Genomic DNA, 19,249 nt, shown 5'->3' on the forward strand with positions numbered 1-19,249 from the left:
GACCTTGTACCGTGCTCCAGAGCTGCGCTCACAATTCTGCTGCTTGCTATGGGAGATGACTTCTTATGACGCTTATATGTAATAGGAGGCATCTTCACCCAAAATGAAGATCAGACGAGGAATTTATTGACATACAGGACGGAGGGGTAACACCCCAGACCCCCCCAAGTCATTATTTGGGTCAGCACCCTTGTATCTCCGGGCTGCCCTGTAGTGATCACAGCAGCAGGGATGTGAGGATAGCCGTGCCCCGGGCTGTGAGGGGTCCCGCGGCTTCCTGGAACCTGCTGAGGGGGGCACCCTTGGTGAGCTGGAAGCGGATTGGCTTGGCTGGAAACTTTGCGCTTTTGGTGCAGTTGCACATCGCTGGCAGGTTGTTGCCCGGTGAAGATGGTCCCTTGCAGAATAAACATGGCATCCGGTGGGGGTCCAGTCCTGAACGTAGAAAACAAATCCTTATAGATTCTATCTATTATTTGTAGCCCCTACAGACAGGATGATATATACTAAATATACTGAGACCGTAAAGAACCTCATGTTACAGGTGAAAGTTAATGGAGTCGTGACTAGACCCAGACGATGTTGTAAATAGTTCCAATTCTTAGTTATTAAGTAAGTCGTAGGGTTACAGTGTGTCACCCCCGGCCTTACCCCCTCGCGATGACGATGCCTTTGGTTAGGGGGCACTGTCTTCCCACTTCTAGGTCCTACACTAAGGCGTCTTGTGAAAGGAGTCAGTGAAAATATCTCCGTGCGCTACAGGGATTTCTTGACCCAAACTGCTGATTACAAGAATGATCTCGGCCTCTCCGTTTATTCCAGTAATTGGAGATCCCTACAGTGCACGGAGCAATTTTCACTGACTGCACTCGCTCCTGAGCAAGAGACCTAAGGGTTGTGTCCAGTTCTCCTTACCTGTCCTTGTAAAGTTTTTAAGGAGCTGAATTTCCCCCAGATCGAGGCTGGAGAACTTCAGGTCAAGGTGTATCCCGTCCCTTTGGCCGGTCGGATGCTTTACCACGTGTGGCTTCTCTGATAGACACAGCTTCGGGGCAGCGAGTAGACGCTGATGGAGCGAGGTCGCCGCTCCCTTGGTCGTGTTTTTCCCATTCGCCGGTGATTTCGTGGTCTCCTTGTACTCTGACCTCAACTTTCCGGACAACCTCACAAGTTCCACGTTCTCCGCTCCATGTTTTACTTCTGCTATTGAAATGTTCTCTTTACCAATGACCGTGGTCTTTGCTCGTCTTAAGGTGTGGGGGTTCTGTGTGGCCCGAGAGGACTTGGACGTTGAGTATGGGATGTTAGAGGTCTTGCTGTGCACCATGGAGAGAGATCTTTGGTTGGTCGGTGGTATAAAGCCGATATTCATAGATCCGTTGAGGGGTCTCTGCTGGGGAACACGTGGCTTTCTCACCATGGAGCCTTCCACCAGTAAATTGATTCCCACATATTGCGGAATATCCACTGCAGGCTAAAATAAAAACAAATATATGTAGTAGTATAATCTGTGTGTTTCTGAAAAAGAAGTATCATACATTTGTGTATGTTAGTAGCAGCAGAGCTGTGAAATATGGATTTAAGTTGCAGGATTGTGCACTAGAGGAGGTGTCCTCACACTGCTGTGCTCTTAGCTCCACACTGCCCCTACTTTCTTTCTGTAGTGTTCAACCAGAAGCCTCCTAAAGCTAAATTGGTCAATCAACGATATTACCTCTTAACCCAATCAGTAAACAATGTCTAACATTTGGTGGGACTTCTGCATGTACCTGTTTATAGATCAGCTCGAATCCTCCAACATCACAGTTGCGATCATTCTTCCGATCAACCACTACACGTAAAGTGTCCTCCTGAACCATAGCGCAGAGTCTGGTGGTCACAACCGTGGATGGCGCCATTGTTGGACTGGAGTTGATCTCGATGAGCCAGGGCTGATAGTTCTCGCCGAACATGAAGTCGGCCCCGTACAACTCGAAGCTGCTTTTCCTAAACTCTACTACGTCCTGGGCACTCTGCATGGCGTGTACGATGGCCGCTTTCATCCCCGGCACAATGACCTCCTCCCAGACTCTCTTCTCTCCCAGCCTCTGAAGATGGATCTGGAACTGAGCGCTAGACCACATGTTATCGGCAGGAACCTGAGAATGACGACGGCGGGAGTTCTCGAAATTCTTTTGTATCGAGTTGTTACACAAGTGGATGGACCTGTCCCAAAATTTAAACAAACAAAGGTTACAAAAATGTGAACCATAGAATACGTCCAGTCCTCTCATTGCGTCTAGTAATGTCTACGTATTTATGTATCGCTGAAACTTCTTTGGAATGGCTGAAGGACCTTTGTATCTGTAGGCCCTTTTCAGAAATCACTGGTGACTCTGACGAAGAGTTGTGAATATAAAGATGAGATGGATTGAGAATCGGAAACCCTATCCACCCACCAGTAGCATACATGAACAGGCTCATCATATTTTGGGCATATTTTGAGAAGACCCAGGCCATTGGTTTAGGTAGTAAGGGCCTCTAAGAAGAGGACAACAGCCACATGGGTGGAGATACTTCTAGAGGTCCTGAAGATGACCCAAGAAAAAGCCGGGATACTAGAGAAATTCCATTAGAATGGCTTCCAGGCTCAAAACCGAAGCTGGCCATGAAGATTTCCTCAGATCTGGATGAAGGGTAAGATAAGGATTAGGCTGATGGCTTCTAACATGCCTGATCCTTTCTTTCTGAAGGTAGAAGAACCATGACCATATATCCCTTTCCCCGTTGCACACACAGGAAGACTCGGCCCAGAGAGATCGCCCCTCACCACACAGCTACCGTATGTCGTGTGTATGAGCCGTCTCACTTGAGTGTCCACAATTGATAAAGTTGGATACCAACGTGTTGAGAAAACTTAGAATCTTGAGAATTAAGAAGAGGTAAGTGAAGCTAACCTACGTGTCTAGACTCTCCAGGGAGAAGGGTTGTGTTGAAAACCGTACGTAACATTCCCGGTAGAACCAGATGGTCAGGGGGTTCCAATCCGTCACCAGAAACCATTGACGCACATCAAATTTGGTTCCGAAGATGAGCAGTGGTCTCTCGATGTACTTCTGGACCACCCACTTTCCATCCTTGACAATCATGGGGTCGCAGTCCACCAGCTTCAGGATCTCAGACAAGCGATCCATGCAGATAATACCTGCGGAGTAAGCACCGGGTAATGTTAGGCTCCCCTCTAGTGTACGAGGAAATGTGATGGCCACATCCAGCTACCCAGACTTCCCACATTTAGAGCTCACCTCTTCCACGGGATTTGGCGCCTGGTTTAACAATCCAGATATTCCTGTCACCTTCAATATTGAGCTGAGGGTTCACGTCCGATAACTGCTGTAACAAGTCGCTGCACTGATCCATATAGGAGAATGAATTGTCAATGGAAGCCCCTTCACTTCAAGACAAGAAAATAATGTGTCACACTACATAGGGGGCAGTATTATAGTAGTTATATTCCTGTACATAGGGGGCAGTATTATAGTAGTTATATTCCTGTACATAGGGGACAGTATTATAGTAGTTATATTCTTGTACATAGGGGGCAGTATTATAGTAGTTATATTCTTGTACATAGGGGGCAGTATTATAGTAGTTATGATGAAAGGAAAACGGAGGAGAAAAGGATCGGGAATCCGGCAGCCATACAAGAATGTCCAAGGGTAAAACGACTTCTTAAAAAAGTATTCCAAAAAGGTTTATTTCAACAAAGTTAAAAACATCACTAGCCAACATGCTAGGGTATGGACACAGAGGCAGGCAGACAAAAGAAACACAGCACAGTGTGGTGGAGGTAACGCGTTTCGGACTATGTAAGCGTCTTAGTCCTTAATCATACCATGGTATGATTAAGGACTAAGACGCTTACATAGTCCGAAACGCGTTACCTCCACCACACTGTGCTGTGTTTCTTTTGTCTGCCTGCCTCTGTGTCCATACCCTAGCATGTTGGCTAGTGATGTTTTTAACTTTGTTGAAATAAACCTTTTTGGAATACTTTTTTAAGAAGTCGTTTTACCCTTGGACATTCTTGTATGGCTGCCGGATTCCCGATCCTTTTCTCCTCCGTTTTCCTTTCATCATGAAGCATATCACTGTGGACTGCCGGACCAGTGAGTGGGAATAATCCGTGCACCTGGCCTGATTTCACGTCGAACACAAGCTGCTGCTACATTGGGGTGAGCCGATACCATTATTTTTCTTTTCTTTTTTCCCTTCATTATAGTAGTTATATTCTTGTACATAGGGGGCAGTATTATAGTAGTTATATTCTTGTACATAGGGGGCAGTATTATAGTAGTTATATTCTTGTACATAGGGGGCAGTATTATAGTAGTTATATTCCTATACATAGGGGGCAGTATTATAGTAGTTATATCCCTGTACATAGGGGGCAGTATTATAGTAGTTATATTCTTGTACATAGGGGGCAGTATTATAGTAGTTATATTCTTGTGCATAGGGGGCGGTATTATAGTAGTTATATTCTGGTACATAGGGGGCGGTATTATAGCAGTTATATTTTGGTACATAGGGGGCGGTATTATAGCAGTTATATTCCTGTACATAGGGGGCGGTATTATAGTAGTTATATCCCTGTGCATAGGGGGCGGTATTATAGTAGTTATATCCCTGTGCATAGGGGGCAGTATTATAGTAGTTATATTCTTGTGCATAGGGGGCAGTATTATAGTAGTTATATTCTTGTACATAGGGGGCAGTATTATAGTAGTTATATCCCTGTACATAGGGGGCAGTATTATAGTAGTTATATTCTTGTACATAGGGGGCGGTATTATAGTAGTTATATTCTTGTACATAGGGGGCGGTATTATAGTAGTTATATTCTTGTACATAGGGGGCGGTATTATAGTAGTTATATTCTTGTACATAGGGGGCGGTATTATAGTAGTTATATCCCTGTACATAGGGGGCGGTATTATAGTAGTTATATCCCTGTGCATAGGGGGCGGTATTATAGTAGTTATATCCCTGTGCATAGGGGGCAGTATTATAGTAGTTATATTCTTGTGCATAGGGGGCAGTATTATAGTAGTTATATTCTTGTGCATAGGGGGCGGTATTATAGTAGTTATATTCTGGTACATAGGGGGCGGTATTATAGCAGTTATATTTTGGTACATAGGGGGCGGTATTATAGCAGTTATATTTTGGTACATAGGGGGCGGTATTATAGCAGTTATATTTTGGTACATAGGGGGCGGTATTATAGTAGTAATATCCCTGTACTAAGGGGACAGTATTATAGTAGTTATATTCTTGTACATAGGGGGCAGTATTATAGTAGTTATATTCCTGTACATAGGGGGCAGTATTATAGTAGTTATATCAGAACTCACATGATTACTTACTGAATGACCTGATAATAGTTCCTTAGGAATTCTTCCCATGATACATCTGACATGATGGAGGTAGAAGCTGTTTCTATGTCGATGTCATTGTGTTCCAGGCTGTTCAGATAGTATTCGCAGGCTTTGATGGCTGTAGTGATGATATGTGATGGGACACATCCTCCTTGCATCCTTCTTCTTCTTTTGGTATCTACAAAAAGTGAGTCCATACAGTTTGTATCGATATATAACCAGGAACCCCTTTAATTGTATCCGAAGAGGGACATGGAAAGGGATCCTGTAGCAGGATATTTGTGCTAATATTTTCCTCCCTATGACTTAGACTATAAGGTGCATATATTTGTTTGAGACAACCACATGAAAAGTCTATGACCCTTAACTCTGGTGTCACTAATATGTTTTTATTTTCTCCACTATCTTATATCAATATCAATCTACCCGTCTTTACCGTTATTAGCTGTCTCCTCCTGAATGTCTGAAGTGCTGCTCCATTCTCCTCCTGCCACTCTTTTGAGAATACTCCGGGCAGCTGTCAGCCAGAAATCCTCTAGAAAACAAGAAAAAAATGATTATCTATAACCTGATAGGTTGACTGGGAAATTATAAATTTATAGAGCAGTGAAGCCCCGCCCCTGAGGAGCGAACAAGAGAAAATTTTTACTTCTATTACTATTCAGTTGAGTAAATATTGCTATGAAAACTAGCCAGGGAAGAGAGTACCATGTGTGTAATTGCAGATAAGGGTCCTGTAGGATAGGGAACCCTCTGTCCGGTACTGTCTCATCCCCACTTTAGCAAGGGGTTAATGGTGGTGTTTTTAAGTGACACTGAGGCCATAACGTTAAATACTCATGTTATTCAGTGGCTGCTGAGAGATGCTGTGGCCTTGTTATCTCAACAGAAGGGATAGAATTGGATAACAGAAAGTTCCAGAAAATCCCTTTAAGGGCATTTAAATTTTTAATGTATGGAGATTATACAAATGTATCAAAAATGTCTTAGAGAAGAACTGTCCTGATTGCTTATAGCAACCAATCACAGCACAGCTTGAATATTTTTTTTTTTAACTACTCTGTGAAAATAATAATAGAGATGTGATTGGCAACAAAGATTCCCGCCCCCGAGGAGCAGACAGAAGATGTATATTCTTTTTGATCAATGAAGCACCTGACAATCGTACCGATAAATGCCCTCTTCTCATCCTCGGCTCCGAGTCTGTAGCAACGTGGGAAGAAAGAATCGGGGTCGGCTTCATCGAACCAGTGGAGGTTCCTTAAGTTGGTACAGAGGCCCACCTAAAGGGAAGAGACCAGGCCCGCCTTGTCAAAGAGCCTATTAGGAGTAATTTCCAAGAAAAATACATACAAACATAACATATAAAAATGTACAAGCAACCACAGGGCTATAGTATAATTACCAATATTAAACCCTGCCCCTGTAACAGCCTATGAAGCTACAGCATGGAGGGGCTCTGGTAACATGCCCTTCAGAGTTTATTTTAGAAGGCAGGAGGCCATGGATAACAAAAATAAGAAAATTCCTACAGTCCCGGTGCCTGGATCTATGAGTACGGTAAGTGTCCCTGGTTTATCAGGATGGATTTTGATGGTAGATTTCCTTTAATTTTTTAAATGGGGGATAAGACTTCTACCCGTAGTTTGTAGGACTGACCTTGGTGGTGAAGGAGCCGGCTTTGGCATAGTGGTTCATCATCTGATCCTTCTTCAGGAACCTGCAGTCCACAGCATCTCGCCTGGTTGTCCAGATAAAATAGGGGATTTCGTTGCGGACGAGTCTGGACTGAAGTGACAAAAAGCTGATGATTGGCCGGAGGGGAAGATGTCCTAAATCATGAAGAAAATGGAACCCCCATCTAACCAGTATTAGACATCCTTTAGGTCTCTCCTATGTATATAGGATATATAGTAACCTTATTCCCCTATTGGGTCTGTCACCCATGTCCCGTTTGATATTCTAAGCCTAGGTGCAGTGGCGTAACTATGAGATGCTGGGGCCCCCTGACACTGTGAGCCCCATAGCAGCTGCTTTAGCTGTTACCCCTGTAGTTACCCCCCTGCCTTGGTGATAAATATTTAAAGCCCCAAATACCCTTTTAAGCAGGACTAGAGAAAATAAACCAACAAAGGCAGTGACCTTTACCATAAGATCGTAGGTTCCGTCCGGATCCTCATCCTTCTCCTCTTCTTCCTCGGCGTCGTCATCTGGGAATGAATGAACAGCAGTTTGTTAGTGAAATCCTGAGTATTAACTTATCCTCATCATATTTGCTAAATCACTTCATCTCCCACAATGCAACACAGCATCTTATCCAAGGGGAAGGCGTCAGTGCAACCTACTGAATAGTGATTGCTTCAGTGCACAGCAGTGTGAGGACACGCCCACAGTGCACTTGGAGAGGCTACAATCCTGCAATATAAATCCATATGTCACCGTTCTTCTGCCACTAACAACATAAGAAAAGGTCGGATTACACACATCTCTCCAGGGACAGTATATAACATTGTCTGCAGAGAGCACAGTGCACAGCAGTGTGAGGACATATCCCCAGTGCACTTGGAGAGGCTACAATCCTGCAATATAAATCCATATGTCACCGTTCTTCTGCCACTAACAACATAAGAAAAGGTCGGATTACACACATCTCTCCAGGGACAGTACCATTGGCTGCAGAGAGCACAGTGCACAGCAGTGAGAGGAATTACATCCTTTGCACTTGAGAATCTACAATCCTGGAATATAAATTCATAGTCCTGCTGCTACTAAAAACATGCACAGATGTGTGTGGCTAGATGATAATACACCTGTGAAGGTATGTTTTGGAATATTGAGCTCTTTTATGAATCCCCCCGTATGTACCATCATCATCATTTCCACTTCCATCTCCGTCATCTTCTTCGGTTTCTTCGTCCGCTGCCTTCTCCTTTTTGCGGGCAGCCTTGGTGACCTTGGGCAGCTTCTTCTCCACCCATCCTCGGCTGCGCAGGCAATGACGTATCACCGGGTACGGGCCGTGAATACTGAATATCTTTTTTTGCTATTTTGGTTAATAAAAAGAGAAATTTAGTTGGAATCCTTCTTTGAACTGTTCGGACGTCTGAAGAGCTGGTGGATGAAACCTTCCTGCCTGGGCTTAGTCTCCATTTTATAAACCCATTTTATAAAGGAAATCCACCAGCAGAATCCATCCTGATAAACCAGGGACATTACTCATAGATCCAGGCACCGGGACTGTGGTATCTTCTTATATCTGTTATCCATGGCCTCCTCCCTTCTAAAATCAACTATTAAAATTATGCTGATGAGCCAGAAGGTGTTACCAGAGCCCCTCTGTGTTGTAGCTTCACAGGATGTTACACTGTGCACGGTGTGAGATTACATCAGGTAGAGGGAGCAGGGGGAGGGGTGACAGTGTAATAGCCTGTGAAGCCACAGCACCTTAAAGGGGTATCTTATTATGGGATGTGCCTGTTACTTTCGATAGATGGATCTCTGACCTTTAGGACGCTCTCAGATCATGAGAAGAATATAAAGTGGTCATGGCGCTGATTCATCATTCTCAGGAACAGAGGGGAGTCCCAAAGGTTAGACCCCCTAACAATCCTAAAGTCATGTCAACTACTAACCAGCCCCATAAGCCATCACTTTTAAGCACAAAAAGACTGTCTGGGTCTTGGGTCAGGATGTAAATCTCCTTTAAGACTCTCATAAAACTGCCATATAAAGTGATGGAGAGAGACGGCACATAAGCAGCTGCCTTCCTAAATGTACAGGGGTCAAGTCCACCCCCTTCTTAATATGGGAATATGCCTTTAATTATCTATGATTAGGAACTGGAATGGAGCTGAGCTGCAGTACCAGACACAGCCTGTGGACAGAAGTGGCGCTATTTCAGGAAAAACAACAAATATAAATTCCTAATAAGGTTTCTGCTTTGCGCTGCTATTGAATATGTTTTATTTTTTTTTTTTTACTGACCTTTATTGCTTTTTCCACCAGGAGTTTGGCGAGTTTCAGGCGATCGGGATTAATCATTGTGGCGTTAATAATCTTGCGCACCCGCCCCTCGCCGGCCGCCCCTGTATAGACACACGACAGAGACGTCCCTGTCAGTATATACCACCTGTACCTGTCTGTATAATGATTTCATGTGAAGGCGGCCATTGTAGGAAAGTGCGAATCAAGACAATATAAGGTCTTAAAGGGGATGACAGAATAAGATTACATAGGCCTTAAAGGGGATGACAGAATAAGAGAATAAGATGACATAGGTCTGAAAGGGGATGACAGTATAAGATCACATAGGCCTTAAAGGGGATGACAGTATAAGATCACATAGGCCTTATAGGGGATGACAGTATAAGATCACATAGGTCTTAAAGGGGATGACAGTATAAGATCACATAGGCCTTATAGGGGATGACAGTATAAGATCACATAGGTCTTAAAGGGGATGACAGTATAAGATCACATAGGTCTTAAAGGGGATGACAATATAAGATCACATAGGTCTTAAAGGGGATGACAGAATAAGATTATATAGGTCTTAAAGGGGATGACAGTATAATATTACATAGGTCTTAAAGGGGATGACAGTATACGATTACATAGGTCTTAAAGGGGATGACAGTATAAGATTATATAGGTCTTAAAGGGGATGACAGTATAATATTACATAGGTCTTAAAGGGGATGACAGTATACGATTACATAGGTCTTAAAGGGGAAGACAGTATAAGATTAGATAAGTCTTAAAGGGGATTACAGAATAAGATTATATAGGTCTTAAAGGGGATGACAGAATAAGATTATATAGGTCTTAAAAGGGATGACAGTATAAGATTACATAGGTCTTAAAGGGGATGACAGAATAAGATTATATAGGTGTTAAAGGGGATGACAGAATAAGATTATATAGGTGCTAAAGGGGATGATGGAATAAGATTACATAGGTCTTAAAGGGGATGACCGTATAAGATTACATAGGTCCTAAAGGGGATGACAGTATAAGATTATATAGGTCTTAAAGGGGATGACAGAATAAGAGAATAAGATGACATAGGTCTGAAAGGGGATGACAGTATAAGATGACATAGGTCTTAAAGGGATGACAGAATTAGATTACATAGGTCTTAAAGGGGATGACCGTATAAGATTTTATAGGTCGTAGAGGGGATGACAGTATACAATTACATAGGTCTTAAAGGGGATGACAGTATAAGATTACATAGGTCCTAAAGGGGATGACAGTATAAGATTATATAGGTCTTAAAGGGTATGACAGAATAAGATGACATAGGTCTGAAAGGGGATGACAGTATAAGATGACATAGGTCTTAAAGGGATGACAGAATTAGATTACATAGGTCTTAAAGGGGATGACAGAATAAGATTATATAGGTCTTAAAGGGGATGACAGAATAAGATTACATAGGTCTGAAAGGGAATGGCAGTATAAGAGTATATATGTCTTAAAGGGGATGACAGAATAAGATTATATAGGTCTTAAAGGGGATGACAGAATAAGATTACATAGGTCTGAAAGGGGATGACAGAATTAGATTACAGAGGTCTTAAAGGGGATGACAGTATAAGATTATATAGGTCTTAAAGGGGATGTTCCAAGCCAATATTGCGGTGCACCCCCTATGTATGATGATCTCTCTTCATACACTGTGAAGTGTAGATCCATCAAAGAGGATTGTCCTATACCCATAACTGGGCCTCATTGGGAGATGGAAATTTGGGGCCCGGCCACGTGCACAATCACATTCCAGATAATCACCATCATGTTTGTGCTTGTCGATCGCTGAGTGCGGTTTCTTCTTGAGGTTTCCATTGATCTTCTCTCCATCACACAGATTGGGGGGTCTCACGGATATTCCTAATCAGTATACAAAGGCTGAATTGGTGTCACAAGTAAAAATTATTTGGGGGTTCAGATTTTTGATCCTTCTACCTAGTATGTTACACAAGGGTCTGTACATGGGTGCTAACTGTGGGGGAAGGTCTCCCCAAAAACTAGACTAGAACATTTTAAAAAAAGGATTTTATGTCAGACGACTTACCTGTTCCTTCTGTAGTTTTTGTCTCTCCATCCGGCTCCTGTCCTTTAGATGAGGGCTGTGTGATATATAACATGCTTAGATTCATGGATATATGACCAATCAAGTTGCATATCCACAGATTAACATAAAACACTGCGGCGGGGTACAGTGTAATCATCGGACAGCTCGCAAAGCTGTCCGACGTATTCATGTGGGGGCGTGGCTAGGGGCGGTGACTGCCGCCTAGCGCGTGGCAGTCACTGCCGAGTGGGGCTGTCCGTGGAAGCGGCAGCACCTCGGACCGCCCCCTCATGAATACATCGGACAGCTTTGCAAGCGGTCTGATGATTACATCCTACCCCGCCGCAGTGTTTGATAGCGTTACCGGAGGTTTCTGGTAACGCCATCACTCTAACACTGCAGCGTTTGTTCAAGCACTAGGAGCTGCTTACTTTAGTAACATCTCCTAGTGCCGAAAATTTAGGTGATAGGTCCTCTATAATGTAACGTGAAGCTGATGAGCCCCAGTGCAAAATGTGTGCCAGGCCCCAAATTATAATGTGTTGTTTACAGTACTAGTACTAGGAAAGGTACATTCTATGGGCCCCCTAGACCTCTTGGGCCCAGTTGCAACCGCACCCTCTGCACCCCCTCATGTTACCCCCCTGGGGGATTAATATAGAACCATAAAAGGAGCTATACTCTCAGCCTGGAAACTGATCGCGTCCGGTGCCCCCTATAAATGGAGGGGCTGGCTATACCTGCACATCTGCTCCATTCATTCTCTATGGGAACCTGCACCCTGCAGTGAATGGAGTCATATGTGGGGGCACCAAGGAGGTTGGGACCACCACTTATCAGCACCTTGCGATCAGTAGAATACCCCTTTAAGGATGCCTGTGCTGCAGGTAAAGTGAGCAACCACAGAGCAGAGCGCCAATTGTTCCCACTTCTATACAAACATAAAAGAACATTCACCTGGGTTACCATGGTGACGGCGGCGGCGCTGGCGGCAACGATTGTTCTTTCTGTAAAGACTTCACAGCGATAAATGTGTCATTCAGGTTCCCCGGGGACTAATCTGTATGTAGCAAAGGCATAGCAGTCACTGTAGGGTCTGCAGGTGTCAGACGGGGGCGATTCTAAGAATATTTAACCCAGATAAATTCTTTGATTTCATCTATAGTTACATCTGCTCCTAGGAAAGCTGAGTGACTAGTGATATAGTTGGTGATTGCATGAGCCCCAAGGGTAACAATCCAATTCAGCCCAGTAATCCAAGACGTCCTTCAGTATCCGAGGAAAGCTGTAATGGTGTCCACTATATGAACGGCACATAACTGCTATCAGCCCGGTGGTGTGGGGGAGGGGGGTAGAAGTGTATTACTATCACTAATCACAAGATCGGGGATCCTGTCCCCCCCCCCCCCCCCTACTTGGCTGATCAGCTGCTAGACCTTGCATCCCGCCTCTCCATTCAGATGGATTGGGAATAACAGTAATAATGACTACCTGCTGCCACCACTAGGGGGAGCTCGCACACATACTGTATACTATACTGTCTATGCATTGAACCGTATGAACTTTTTACTTCTTAAAGGATATCCACCACCAGGATGAAGGATTGTAAGCCAAACACACTGACATACTGGGGAGTGCCTGCTCTTCTTTAAGCTTCATATGCCCATGTTTTTAAGAACTAAAAAAAATTTACAATTCAGGCTAATTTTAATAATTTTAGACTCTTTTTTTTCTTAAGAACAAGCGCATATGAAGCTTAAAGAAGAGCAGATACTGCCAGAGTGGGCACACACCTGTATGTCAGTGTGCTTGGTTTACAATCCTTCATCCTGGTGGTAGATGTCCTTTAAGAATAAAAACAGTAAATCATTGGATCAATCCTCTAATAATACAATCCTGAATACCTGTGGCCGCCATTAGGGGGAGCTCTTGCACTTTATACAATACTGTGCATACATTGAACTCTATAAGCGTTTTTTTTTTGTTTCTTTAGAATACAAATAACAGTAAAACATTGGATGACTCCTATAATAAAACAATTGTGACTACCTACAGCCACCACTAGGGGGAGCTCAGACACTTACTTTATACTATACTGTGAACTCAATACAGTTTTTGTTTCCTTATAATAGGACTAAGAGTGAAACATGGGATGACTCCTATAATAATAAAAACCTGACTACCTGCAGCCACCACTAGGGGGAGCTCAGGCACTTACTTTATACTAAACTGTCTACACAGTGAACTCCATAAACTTTTTGCTTCTTTAGAAGAAGTAGGAGACAGGAATAAATCAGCAAACAGACAACTACAAAAATGACAATTGTATAAAAGTGCTAAAATTATCTGTGCAAAAAAAAAAAAAAAAAAGTTGCAAAAATCCTTGCAATCTCACTTCACTAGGGGGAAGCGTAAAAAACTGGGGTAGAAAGCTACTAAATTTTATGAAGAATCACAAATGATTGACTCCCACATAGGAATAATCATCCTGTAGCTATAGGATAGGGGGGTACGAGCACACTCCATGTTATATTGTGAGTGATGTCGTTATATTATGGAGTTGCTGTTCATGCAATTTCCTATAACAAGGCGATAACATGCACATCACACACAGTGTATGGTCTCCACTATTCTATACCTATAGATCTCTATGTATCTCCAGCAGGACATGTTACAATGTATCAGAGGGCTATGCTCAGGGCATCTTACCGGGCACATTAGTGCAGGGCACATCTAGCAGGCAGGGGCATTGGTGCAATGTGCTGCAGCAGACACTTCCTTGTCATCCTGCCCGTGACATGCAGGCAGGATAATCCGTCCCCTTCTGTTTTCTGTTGCTAAGGTGATTGTCTCCCCGGATACAAGGAAACACAATCCTACCCCTACTGCTTCCCTGGCCGCTGTGTAATCCACCTGACAGCTTATGTGTCACAACAATGTGTGAACTCGCTGTAACCCTAGCGCACATCACCGCCATCACGGAGATAGGACGCGGTGACCTAGAATTCTGCCTCATAGGTGACGACGGTCAAAAAGCTTCAGCATTGTCCCCAAAAATAATGTAATAATACTTAATATCATTGGGGTTCATTATAGCGGAAAGTATAAGGGAGGTATATGGCGGCACTATATTGCCATAGGGTGCATTCTGATTTAAAGGATTTGTCCCATGAGTATCCAGGATAGGTGATAAGCACCTTCAGTGGTTCAGTGGTTAGCACTACAGCCTTGCAGTGCTGGGCTCTTGGGTTCAAGTACCATCCAGGTCAAGATCTGCAAAGAGTTTTTATGTTCTCTCTGTGTTTGCGTGGGTTTCCTCCGGGTCCTCCGCTTTCCTCCCACACTCCAAAACACACTGGTAGGTTGATTAGATTGTGAGCCCCATTGGGGACAGGGACTGATTTGGCAAAGTTCTGTGCAGCGCTGCGTAATCTGTGTGCGCTATATAAATATAGGAATTATTATTATTATCAAGTGTCTGATTGCTGAGCTCCACCTACCAATAATAAGTGGAGTGGTCCGCTACCCCCACCTGTTTGAATGAAGTAATGGCAGTGCACGCACTCAGGTGCTCTATTCATCCTTATGGGAACAGACCTGAGAGTCAGAAACGTGCTCAGCCAGGACACCGGCCAATCAGACATCTGTAGGCAATACCGTGGATAAGACGGTAAGTAGTATTTCCAGGGGCAATCCCTTCAACTCCAGTTATGGGCTATGGGACCTGCAGATAGGACACAGACCTAAAATATAGACACTAAAAAAATGTCCAAATGATATACATCCGCCCATGTTGAGGTTCAGCAGAAAAACTTTCATTAAAACTAATATAAAACATTATGACGAAGCTTCAATCCTAACAGTGTATATAGTGCGGGACCCATCATCACAGAGCAAGACTGCCACCTACTGACAATCCTGGGAAGTTCTAATAGGAGTCCAAAAGAAAACAATAAACATAGTGCAGGGATAATATGCACAGAGATTTCCCAATACAGAGATAATACACACAGTGCTGTCACAGTACAGGGATAATACACACAGTGATGTCACAGTACAGAGATAATGCACACAGTGATGTCACAGTACAGGGATAATACACACAGTGATGTCACAGTACAGGGGTAATACACACAGCGATGTCACAGTACAGGGATAATACACACAGTGATGTCACAGTACAGAGATAATGCACACAGTGATGTCACAGTACAGGGATAATACACACAGTGATGTCACAGTACAGAGATAATACACACAGCGATGTCACAGTACAGGGATAATACACACAGTGATGTCACAGTGCAGGGAAAATACACACAGTGATGTCACAGTACAGGGATAATACACACAGTGATGTCATAGTACAGGGAAAATATGTGCAGTGATGTCACAGTATAGAGATCATACACACAGTGATGTCACAGTACAGGGATAATACACACAGCGATGTCACAGTACAGAGATAATACACACAGTGATGTCACAGTACAGGGATAATACACACAGTGATGTCACAGTACAGGGATAATACACACAGTGATGTCACAGTACAGGGATAATACACACAGTGATGTCACAGTATAGGGATAATACACACAGTGATGTCACAGTACAGGGATAATACACACAGCGATGTCACAGTACAGAGATAATACACACAGTGATGTCACAGTACAGGGATAATACACACAGTGATGTCACAGTACAGGGGATAATACACGCAGTGATGTCACAGTACAGGGATAATACATGCAGTGATGTCACAGTATAGAGATCATACACACAGTGATGTCACAGTACAGGGATAATACACACAGTGATGTCACAGTACAGGGATAATACACACAGTCATGTCACAGTACATGAATAATACACACAGTCATGTCACAGTACAGGGATAATACACACAGTGATGTCACAGTAAAGAGATAATACACACAGTGATGTCACAGTACAGGGATAATACACACAATGATGTCACAGTAAAGATATATTACTGTGACATTACCGTGTGTATTATCTCTTTACTGTGACATCACTGTGTATTATCTCTTTACTGTGACATCACTGTGTATTACCCCTGTACTGTGACATCACTGTGTATTATCCCTGTACTGTGACATCACTGTGTGTATTATCCCTGTACTGTGACATCGCTGTGTGTATTATCCCTGCACTGTGACATCACTGTGTGTATTATCCCTGTACTGTGACATCACTGTGTGTATTATCTCTGTACTGTGACATCACTGTATTATCCCTGTACTTTGACATCACTGTGTGTATTATCCCTGTACTGTGACATCACTGTGTGTAGTCTCCCTGCACTGTGACATCACTGTGTGTATTATCCTGTACTGTGACATCACTGTGTGTAGTCTCCCTGCACTGTGACATCACTGTGTGTATTATCCCTGCACTGTGACATCACTGTGTGTAGTCTCCCTGCACTGTGACATCACTGTGTGTATTATCCCTGCACTGTGACATCACTGTGTGTATTATCTCTGTACTGTGACATCACTGTGTGTATTATCCTGTACTGTGACATCACTGTGTGTAGTCTCCCTGCACTGTGACATCACTGTGTGTATTATCCCTGCACTGTGACATCACTGTGTGTAGTCTCCCTGCACTGTGACATCACTGTGTGTATTATCCCTGCACTGTGACATCACTGTGTGTATTATCCCTGTACTGTGACATCGCTGAATGTATAATCCTGTACTGTGACATCACTGTGTGTATTATCCCTGTACTGTGACATCACTGTGTGTAGTCTCCCTGCACTGTGACATCACTGTGTGTATTATCTCGGTACTGTGACATCGCTGAGTGTATAATCCTGTACTGTGACATCACTGTATTATCCCTGTACTGTTACATCACTGTGTTTTACCCCTGTACTGTGACATCACTGTGTGTATTATCTATGTACTGTGACATCACTGTGTGTATTATCCCTGTACTGTGACATCACTGTGTGTATTATCCCTGTACTGTGACATCACTGTGTGTATTATCCCTGTACTGTGACATCACTGTGTGTATTATCCCTGCACTGTGACATCACTGTGTGTATTATCCTGTACTGTGACATCACTGTGTGTATTATACCTGTACTGTGACATCACTGTGTATTATCCCTGTACTGTGACATCACTGTGTGTATTATCTATGTACTGTGACATCACTGTGTGTATTATCCCTGTACTGTGACATCACTGTGTGTATTATCCCTGTACTGTGACATCACTGTGTGTATTATCCCTGTACTGTGACATCACTGTGTGTATTATCCCTGCACTGTGACATCACTGTGTGTATTATCCTGTACTGTGACATCACTGTGTGTATTATACCTGTACTGTGACATCACTGTGTATTATCCCTGTACTGTGACATCACTGTGTGTATTATCTATGTACTGTGACATCACTGTGTGTATTATCCCTGTACTGTGACATCACTGTGTGTATTATCCCTGTACTGTGACATCACTGTGTGTATTATCCCTGTACTGTGACATCACTGTGTGTATTATCCCTGCACTGTGACATCACTGTGTGTATTATCCTGTACTGTGACATCACTGTGTGTATTATACCTGTACTGTGACATCACTGTGTATTATCCCTGTACTGTGACATCACTGTGTGTATTATCTATGTACTGTGACATCACTGTGTGTATTATCCCTGTACTGTGACATCACTGTGTGTATTATCCCTGTACTGTGACATCACTGTGTGTATTATCTCTGTACTGTGACATCACTGTGTGTATTATCTCTGTACTGTGACATCACTGTGTGCATTATCTCTGTACTGTGACATCACTGTGCGTATTATCCCTGTACTGTGACATCACTGTGTGTATTATCCCTGTACTGTGACATCACTGTGTGTATTATCCCTGTACTGTGACATCACTGTGTGCATTATCCCTGTACTGCGACATCACTGTGTGTATATAATCTCTGTACTGTGACATCACTGTGTGTATTATCCCTGTACTGTGACATCACTGTGTGTATTATCTATGTACTGTGACATCACTGTGTGTATTATCCCTGTACTGTGACATCACTGTGTGTATTATCCCTGTACTGTGACATCACTGTGTGTATTATCCCTGTACTGTAACATCACTGTGTGTATTATAATCTGAATTGTCAATAGTTATTTCTCCAGCATCCTCCCCCCAGTCCCCACCTTTAGGTGCTGTAATGACATTGTGAAACAGTTTGCACCATTATTACGCCATTTTCCTTACTACCCGTTGTGGCACTTCTAGGCCCCTCCCCCATACAGCCGCGCAGTACAGCTATATGTCAGACTTGTAATCTTGTATACAGAGGAGTCATTCATGTAGTATTCACTCACTTCTAAGCAGGAAGTGGCTGGGGGGTTATGTTTGGCCCTTATCGGGGTATAATTTCCTCCTATAATTTACCCAACCGGAAAATAATCACTAGGCCTTATATATACAACCTGTCTGACAGGAAACCTGGCTTATTACTCGTAGCAACCAATCAGAACTCAGCTTTCATGTCTTTATCTACCCTGGGAAGGTAAAAAGCAGAGTTCTGATTGGTTACTTTGGGTATCAATGTTAGATTTAGGCCTTACGCACATGATCCAGCCACTGCCCCCATAGGGGTCTATAGCACCTATTATGGTACAGTGAGTCCATGGTGTCTCACTGCTCCAAAACCGAGCTGGGTGGACACGCGGCAAAACAGAGAGTGTAT

At 43.3% G+C, this 19,249-nt stretch overlaps 2 protein-coding genes across 8 annotated transcripts in view; one reads left to right on the forward strand and one right to left on the reverse strand.

The window, feature by feature from the left end:
- Window positions 1–581, forward strand: part of LOC140103681 (uncharacterized) — a 147,039-nt gene extending 146,458 nt beyond the window's left edge. Inside the window, exon 7 of the mRNA XM_072126870.1 lies at window positions 552–581. Coding sequence (XP_071982971.1) covers window positions 552–566 — 15 coding nt within the window. The 3' untranslated portion in view covers window positions 567–581. The remainder of the gene's footprint in view (window positions 1–551) is intronic.
- Window positions 105–19,011, reverse strand: TTLL3 (tubulin tyrosine ligase like 3). Of its 7 annotated transcripts, none has more exons than XM_072126859.1 (16): window positions 18,990–19,011; window positions 12,451–12,553; window positions 11,494–11,548; window positions 11,211–11,309; window positions 9,405–9,505; window positions 8,286–8,463; window positions 7,569–7,630; window positions 7,080–7,208; window positions 6,589–6,703; window positions 5,857–5,955; window positions 5,409–5,598; window positions 3,285–3,433; window positions 2,941–3,184; window positions 1,770–2,205; window positions 916–1,474; window positions 105–435 (listed from the first exon to the last, which is right to left on the reverse strand). In XM_072126859.1, exons 2-16 carry the CDS (start codon window positions 12,460–12,462, stop codon window positions 218–220), a joined length of 2,646 nt encoding a protein of 881 aa, XP_071982960.1. In that variant the 5' UTR covers window positions 12,463–12,553; window positions 18,990–19,011; the 3' UTR covers window positions 105–217. The 7 variants fall into 7 exon arrangements, with proteins under 7 accessions (XP_071982960.1, XP_071982959.1, XP_071982958.1 ...); XM_072126858.1 differs by lacking the exon at window positions 18,990–19,011 and adding an exon at window positions 18,882–18,972; XM_072126857.1 differs by lacking the exon at window positions 18,990–19,011 and adding an exon at window positions 15,091–15,370.
- Window positions 19,012–19,249: the final 238 nt, after the last annotated feature.

Source organism: Engystomops pustulosus, chromosome 10 (assembly GCF_040894005.1).
Source record: "Engystomops pustulosus chromosome 10, aEngPut4.maternal, whole genome shotgun sequence".
NCBI lineage: Eukaryota > Metazoa > Chordata > Amphibia > Anura > Leptodactylidae > Engystomops > Engystomops pustulosus.

Bases quoted from the DNA above. Each gene is read 5' to 3' on its own strand.
- TTLL3 (XM_072126854.1), bottom strand. From the start codon at position 14,226: ATGTGCCCTGCACTAATGTGCCCG. The intron at 7,631-8,285 runs GTACATACGGGG...ATTCATTCCCAG, and splicing joins AAGTGGAAATGATGATGATG to ATGACGACGCCGAGGAAGAA. The intron at 5,599-5,856 runs GTAAAGACGGGT...CACTTTTTGTAG, and splicing joins GGAGGAGACAGCTAATAACG to ATACCAAAAGAAGAAGAAGG.